The following is an 8,342-nucleotide window of genomic DNA, read 5'->3' on the forward strand; positions in this document are numbered from 1 at the left end:
TGCTCTGTATATTGCTGAGAATTATACATGATGCTATATGTTACCGTATATTAAACTATAAAAAAAATGTATTATCATGCTTTTCAATATTGCCCAATGCAGTATTTTTTCCATTTGGTCCACCAGTTACTGAATATCATACTTTATGGTCAAAAGATAATCAGTGAACTATGTGGAACCTAATAATATTTAAATAGTTGAACTGCTACTGTTAAAATCGAATGTAAGAATTTCTACTTTGATCCTATTTATTGAGCAACTTGGTTTCATGCATATACTGTAATATATCCTTAAATACATTTATATAAATATATATTATTTTATACTTAGATATCAGGGAATTATATAGTTATGTAATGATATAGCTTTTACTGCAGAAAAGTGATTACGTTTTTTGTTTAGTAAATGCTTCCAGAAACCTTATGAGTTATATGTACTGTAATCAAAGAAGTCCCCAAGTTCAAGGAACTGCAATCCCCAATCTCAAGGACACAGTCACCAGGAAACTGACAGCCAATCAAGGACACAGGCAGCAATACAAAACCGTCAGAGGTTCTAACTGTAAAGTAAATGTACACCAAATCACTAGAATCTCATATTAGCCTTAACATTTTAATGTTATTTCAAACAACATTTTCAATATTTGTAAATCTGATTTCAATAAAATAATATCTGGTGATGCTGCCATGAAAGTCCTTGTTCAGACACTTTCTGTTATTTGGTGACAATGCTCAATAATTTTTTTGTACATGTAAAAAAGGGAGGAAGAAAAAGGGGAAAAAAAAACCCCTAAAATTTGGACTTTTGAGGCACAACATATATCTAAAATCATAATCTATTTCATGTCACTAATCATTAAACATGTTTTTCTTATAATGATTCACAAAACCTGATTTGTACAAATATTAAAAAATCAAGACATGATAGCGCAACATATTGCATCACAGATGATTCATTTCTTTTAGCCAGACACGTTTCATGGACTTTAGCCACTTCCTCAGGAGCACTCAATCTGTTTATTCAAATAGTAATCTAAACAAAAACAACCAAAAATGTATGATCAAAATTCTTCATCCCGGTAGATAGATTATTAAGATAACACCCCCAAATGCATATAGGGTGGGGGAACACTAAAGACCTAAAGATTAGAATCACCTAGGGTCCCACAGAAAGCGGCAACAGTCCCAGCTGCATCAAACCCATATCAAATCGGTTTGATGTCGTTGGGCCTGTTGCGGCTCCTTTTTTTCAAAGATTGTTAACATGTTTGATGTGGCATTATCTTTTTTAACTAGTTTACAAATAATTTTTTGTAAATGTGTTGAACAAAAAGTGGAAAAAAGTTAGTGGCTTTGAATGACTGGCAGAGGGCAGGGAAGTCTTTGACCATTACTGAAATCAGAGATCTCTTTGCATTTACGACCAGAGTAAGAAAGAGCCATGCCTTTTTTTTTTCTCACTTTTTGTCTTTAAACTAGGTTTGTCATACACCTAATATTAATAGGTTGATTTGTAAAACTGTATTGGACATGCAGCCTTTTAAAAATAGGACTGATATTTATAGTCTGACATTTGCTATTTAGCCACGTAACTGCATGTTGCACGTCCAAAGAATCAGGGCAAACATACATGATTTATATAATGCAAGTTTTCAGCGCTGAAATTCAATAGTCTTGCTTAGACTTTGCTCTGTTTTGTGGAAAAGGTTGCAAGGAGTATCTGTGAAGTGGTTTGTCAAAGCAGTTAATAGGGGAAATACAAGTACAGCAGATGTGGTGTTTTTAACTTATACTTCATCCTAGAATAGGCATCGTGCCATTCTTTCCCTTTCTATCAAATTAATTGCAGAGAAACACGTGGGGTTGATTTACTGAAACTGGAGAGTACAAGATCTGGTACAGCTGTACATGGTAGCCAATCAGCTTCTAACTTCAGCTTGTTCAATTAAGATTTGACAAAAAACCTGGACGCTGGTTGGTTTGTATGTAGAGCTGCAGCAGATTTTGCACTCTCCAGTTTTCATAAATCAACCCCATGGTGTTAGTGGATCCGGTGACCAATATGCTTAAGATTAGGATATGTGTGTTCTGCTGTGGAGCCTAAATATCCCACAGAGAATTTAAAGTATGTTAGAGAAACTACTCATTGTAGATCTCTAGCTAAAGCATTTTTAGATTTGGATAGAGTTTAGATCCTTTGATGTGTTTTAATTGTTTTCTATGTCCCTGTTGAGAAGTGTAGTGGTACCTTGCCTGATGACAACCAGGGCATTGCTGTGAATCAAACTCCCTACCCAGAGTAGTTCATTCTTACTGCATACTTCTACAAAGAATCCACCAGGAAGCCAAGGACAGTATAAACAATTTTTCATAAGCAATATACAAAAAATTAACTTCAGATAAGGGCAGCAGGTCATACATCTTACAGACATGTCATGTATGTCATCAGAAAAGGAAGCAAATAGAACTCTTCCCATCGTAGGGGCCTAAAGAGCAGTAAACTGTGACAAAGCAGTTAACCCTTTTGAAATACTTAAAAACTATACATAGGTATTAGGAGTGCACCACTATATTGGTGGCTGAAACATATCGGCCGAATATAGTGTTATTGACATTTTGCCGATAAGAAAAAAGGTGCTGATAATGGTGCCGATACATGCAAAGTGGCTTTGCATAGACTTTCATGCAAAACACCCCCTAGTGACTTCAACACAAAATCGCGTCCCATAGACTTTCATGCACAATTGCATCCCCATTGACTTCAATGCAAAATCGCGTCTCTTGGACTTTCATGCAGAAATGCCCCCAAATTACTTCAATGCAAAATCACATCTCATAGACTTTCATGCAATATTGCATCTCATAGACTTTCATGCAAAGTCGTGTCCCTATTGACTTTAATGCAAAAATGCCCCTTAGTGACTTAAATGCAAAATTTCGTCTCAAAGACTTTTATGTAAAGTCACCTCCCCATTTACTTCAATGCAAAAACGCCTCCTAGTGACTTCAATGCAAAATCGCGTCCCATAGACTTTCATGTACAATCACATCCCCATAGACTTCAAAGCAAATATGCCCCCTAGTGACTTCAATGCAAAATTGCCAGTAATAGTACAATTGAAAGGCATATTAGCCTTCAGATTTGGATGAAGGTGACCTATGTTCTAGTAGTGTGGATTTTAAGCCAAGCACTACTACTGACATGTAATGAGAATGGAGAAAATCAGTTGTCATTGCACAGCAAGATATAGCTCATATTTTCAAACCTAAAGAGACCCTGTTGCCCAGGCCATTAAAAGTGATACTAAACATACAATGTTTAATTGTCATTATCCTGTTGGATTATGTTTACAGATCATGCCACTGTATTTCATTTAATATAAAAAAGCATCTGAGTACCTTATTTTATCATTGCTGTTCAAAGGTCAGATGCAGTTTCCCAGGTCAGTCCTGTCCTCAGGGAAAATTGTAAGGGAGGAGTTTGGTACTTTGCTGATTTATGAATCTGTGTTTGCACAGCATTGATTGGTGTTACGTCAATCACATGACATAAAAAAAGGTTTTCAGAACAGAGAATTAAAATAAATAATTTAATAGCAACAAAACATTTTAAAGCTTCATACATAAGTATATTTCAAAGCAAATGTTTTTTTTTTTTTTTGCAATACCATGGTGGAAGTAGAGTTTAAAGCAGAGTTCCAGCTGCAAAAAAAAAGTCAGCAACTGCAAAAATTGTAGCTACTAACTTTTAAAATATAGACACTTACCTGTCCCTCAGTCCAGCGGTATCCTCACCACTGCTGGGTTCACCGGCCGTCTTCTCTCCCTGGTGCCGGCATCTTTAGTGTGGGCACCCGACTGTGTCAGCTTGTGGCTTCACAGCCGGGTGCCCACTGCGCATGCGTGAGAAGCACTATGCTTTGTGACCTGTCACGTGTCCCAGAAGACTATGGGGGGAGAGGACAACTTCCGCTTCTGATCACCTAGCCGATCGCAACAGAAGTAGAAGTGGGTACCTGTCAAATTCGGGTATCCGCTCCCTGCCCCCCACTCCCCAAAGGTGCCAATCCTTAATGGGGAGTGGGGGACAAAGCATTAAAGCAGAACTTTCCCTTTTGGGTGGAACTCCGCTTTAAGTTGACTGACAATAGCTTTCACTTTGTTCACACTGTAAAGAGATCTGGAGGAGGTTCTGACAATCACAGACTGTGTCATGCCCCTCTAGCCTGTGTCATTGGTGTGCATGCTCTTGGACTAACTGGAAGGTGAAGCCTCCATCAATCAGCATCCTGCTCCCATAGTGTTTAGCAATATGAGGTCATGGAGGAGAAGGGAGGGGGAGTATCATTTACCACTGTGTATTTGCCCACAATGTGTGACTCTATAGTCACATGGGCTGCACAGATGATAAATGAACAACTTTGAAGGGAGCTGAGACTGGAGCATGCTCAGTAGATGTCAACAACTGGTCTGCACAAACTCAGGTTGCAGCAGAAACACAGGATTTTTGTAGTCTACAGAAAACAAATGCTATAGTGCAGGGGTCTCCAAATCTTGTGAACAAAGGGCCAGTCTACAATCCTGCAGATGTTAGGGGGGCTGGACTTTAACCAGTGGGGTAGAAGATGCTCCATCATCAGTGGGTCAGTGGGCATAAACAATGCTCAATCATTGGTTTGAATAGAAGGAATAGTGCCTCATTGTTGGTATCAATGGGAAGAATAGAGCCCCATCAACATTGTCAGTTGGGGGAATAGTGCCTCAAGGGCCAGTTTAAGGCAAGTCAAGGACCACATCCGGCCCCCGGGCCACAGTTTGGAGACCACTGCTCTAGTGGATGAGTGAGTATGAACACAATGTAATGTAGCATGTACAGTATTGACATTTTTTTAATGATTTGATTTTAATGACACTTTAATTTCAACAAAAATATACTGATACAGAAAGCTGCACAATGCAATACCATCTCAAAAAATATAACTACAGCTGCAAGAATCTTGAAAAAAGTGCACATTTACACATAAACATCAGTGTAGGTCACTTGAACATGGGTTCCTGGGGCCATAGAAAGTAAAATTCATTTCTCTGCCTGGGAGTCACAGCTGCTGCATACAGCCATCCATAGAAATTACGCATATGGACATACACTTCTGGACGCAGACTTTGTGTCCAGGGCCCTATATCTGTACAAGTGCACCACATACAGGCAAATCCTGTAATTTATTTCTATGGGCAGCTGTATGCAGCAGCTGTGGCCCGTGGATGAAGAAATATGCCTGAATTTTAGCTATACGGCCTTAGATGCCTTGCATGCATGAAGCATATCCTTGAATATGACAGCTGTATTTAGTGTATACTTCGAGGCTAGCCTCCTTTTCTCTTTAAGAAGAAGTTTTTATAGCAGTAGTAAACTTTCAAAAGAAAAACAATTCCTTCTGTAAGGTAATATCACAATGTGCTAGTACACATCACATACTAGCACATTATGAAAGACTTACCTTAAAACGAAATCCTCCAGTGACATGATATCACTGCTGACAGGGCTTCCATAGTTATCCAGTCTTCATTCCAGGTTTGCAAGCTCTAGCCGTTTGAATGGCCTGGCTACAATGACGTTACTCCCGCGCATGCGCACAGGAGTCACAGCTGCAGAACAGAGCTCTGAAGGGACAGCATGAGTATGCCATCCCTTCAGAGCACATGTGCTGGTGACATCATCGGCTGCAGAAACAGTGAATATCTCCTAAACTGTGCATGTTTAGGAGATATTCCTTGTTGTCCAAGTGGCGTTGTACTGTGTTAGAATGTATCAAGTAAAGTGGACTGATTAGGTTTAACATAGCAAGTCTTTTTATATATGTTTTAACCTTAATGTTAGCTGAAACATGAGGTCAGCGAACACAGAGCACATAAAAATATTGCAGCCAGTAGGGAAAAAAGGACAATGTCGCACCCAGGCAGCCTGATCGCAGACAGACCTTGCAAGCTTCTAAAGATAAAATACATTTTTACACTGAGTTTTCACAACTGCTATCTAAGGGTTGCTAGAGACACTGGCGTCCCTAGGGTTGGTGTCGCCTGGTGCAGACCACTTGGTGACACCCCCTCTCTCTCTCTGCCCTCTTTCTCCCCTCCTCTCTCTCCCCCCTACCTACTACATGAAGCTGCAGTGCTGTCACCAGGGTCCGAGGATTACACACTGAACTGCTGCATACTCTGCTCGCCCCTCCAGCTCTCTGACTTCAGCACCCGTGGCAGGGATGTGGACCCGCCCCTCTGCTGAAACTCCGAGGAGGAGAGGTGTCCGAAGTGCCTGCCTCACTGTCCGTCCCCTCAATGCTTGCTTATTTCAGCAGTGGCACATACAGGGATGGACTGAGCCTTTCATGGGGCCCTGTAGTAACCCCTGGCCCTCGGTCAGTCCATCCCTGGAGGAGCGGGTCCAGTGTCACTCCCGTGCAAAACCTGTCACCTGGTGCGGCGCGCACCCACCGCACCTGCCTAGGGACGCACCTGACTAGAGAGCTGTGATATAAGAGTGAGCAATGAAAGACCTATAACATTCTACTGTATATGTACAGGTTCTAACAGATGGGATAGCAAGAGGAATGCCATGGTTTACTTTAAAAAAATACCAATGGAGGAGTGCTTGCAAATGAATACAATAGAAAGTTATTTGTATATTTAGTATATGTTGTTCTTCTTATCTTGTAACAGGTCTCATAATTCACGAAGGCTCATCGGTATATCGGATCTTCAAGCGATGGCAAGCCGTCAATCAGCAGTGGAAAGTTCTGAACTATGACAAAACTAAGGACCTTGGGGAACCTATAACTGGGACTACAAAGCTTGGGGGAAGGAATTCACGGACGAACCATTCCTCTCACAATGACAGAGGCCCGGGGCGGAGCCAGCGGGTTAGGACTATATTAAACCATCACTGTGGTTATACAATTCTACACATCCTCAGCCACCTGCGGCCTAATGAACATCGAAATAGCACAAATTCCAACAGAGAGGTGGTGATGAGAGTGACAACAGTATGAGAAATATCTTTAATTATCGATAGGAAATGGTACGCTGCTATCCTTAACTAGCTACTACTGATGCCGCCATGTTGTCATGGTATCGACAAAGGGAAAAGACGAGAGATTTGTTTGGATGAAAATCAGAGTGAGTTCTGGTTCATAAGGAGCTGGCCTTTCAAAGATTTTGGTCAGTTGTGTTCATGTAGGAATTTCCCTGTTTTTTATTGTTTTACTCCTTTTTTAATTGGGCCTTCTTTTATCGCCTAACACTTTCCAGTGCGTCTTATAAAACCCATCGAATCTGGAATGATAGACTGCCACTAGAGGGCTCTCTCAAGCAAATTTAATCCTGCTGAAGGAACCTCATCCAATGTGTTCCCTTTGGTATTTATTAAAGCACAAGCCAGCGTTCTGAATCGAGAACAAGTCATCGGAGAAAACAAGTCTACAATTTTTACCTCAGCTTTAAATGATGACAACACCATAGTAAACCAGAGAGGAAAAGAAGTGGAAAAGAGTAATATAGTTAAAAAATTGCCTAAGCAAAAAAGTAAATAACAACAGGATTCTGAGAGACTTTGAAGTGGTTCACAACTTTCTAAGCGATGAATAGGTGCAATAAAACATATTTTTACGGCAAAATGGGATCTTTGCAATAAGACGCTTATACTTTCCCTGGTTTTACATTTTTTGCATGAGTAAATGTAATTTTTTTTCCTCTCTTCTCCCTGCGGGAGGATAAAGAAAAAAAATATTTATATGCAAATGGTCTCCAACTACATTTGTTTTCTTTTTCTTCTTATTCACATACTGGGATGTAAAATTAAAAACATCAGGTTTTTATCCTGCATTGGTATGCTTGTGTATGGTGATGCAAGAGTTTTACAGTCTCTGTCCACCATATGGTCCCACACTGTTTAGGGTTTTATTTGTAAGGGTTATTCCAACATGCTCCATTTTAAAGAAATATACCCTAATGTACCATAAATAGAAGACCAATTCCAGGCCGCAACTGAAAGCTCAAGCATCAGTGAGCTACTAATGCTGTCCAACACACTATGCAATATGTAATCCAAAGCATCCATGACACACACAAAACTTCTAAAAGTCGTAGTAGGAGGGTATTACTTGAAGATAGTGTCCTCTAATTCACATTCAGACTTCCAAGAAAAGGATGATTCTGGATGATGGCCTTAGTATTAAAATGTTTTCACATGAGGTTTCGTGTAAAGCACTCTAGCATCAGAAGCGTGTGTTCCAAGGTCACCAGATACTGATATGCTTGAATGAAAAATTGAAGAACTAAACTGTTGCA

General features: G+C 40.1%; 1 protein-coding gene across 1 annotated transcript in view; it reads left to right on the forward strand.

Annotated features, from left to right (window-relative positions):
• Positions 1-7,875, forward strand: part of MARCHF9 (membrane associated ring-CH-type finger 9) — a 208,564-nt gene extending 200,689 nt beyond the window's left edge. Inside the window, exon 5 of the mRNA XM_089692739.1 lies at positions 6,717-7,875. Coding sequence (XP_089548865.1) covers positions 6,717-7,045 — 329 coding nt within the window. The 3' untranslated portion in view covers positions 7,046-7,875. The remainder of the gene's footprint in view (positions 1-6,716) is intronic.
• Positions 7,876-8,342: the final 467 nt, after the last annotated feature.

The sequence above is a fragment of the Staurois parvus genome, unplaced genomic scaffold (genome assembly GCF_062004578.1).
Source record: "Staurois parvus isolate SC_StPar_1 unplaced genomic scaffold, SC_StPar_1.0 ptg000023l, whole genome shotgun sequence".
NCBI lineage: Eukaryota > Metazoa > Chordata > Amphibia > Anura > Ranidae > Staurois > Staurois parvus.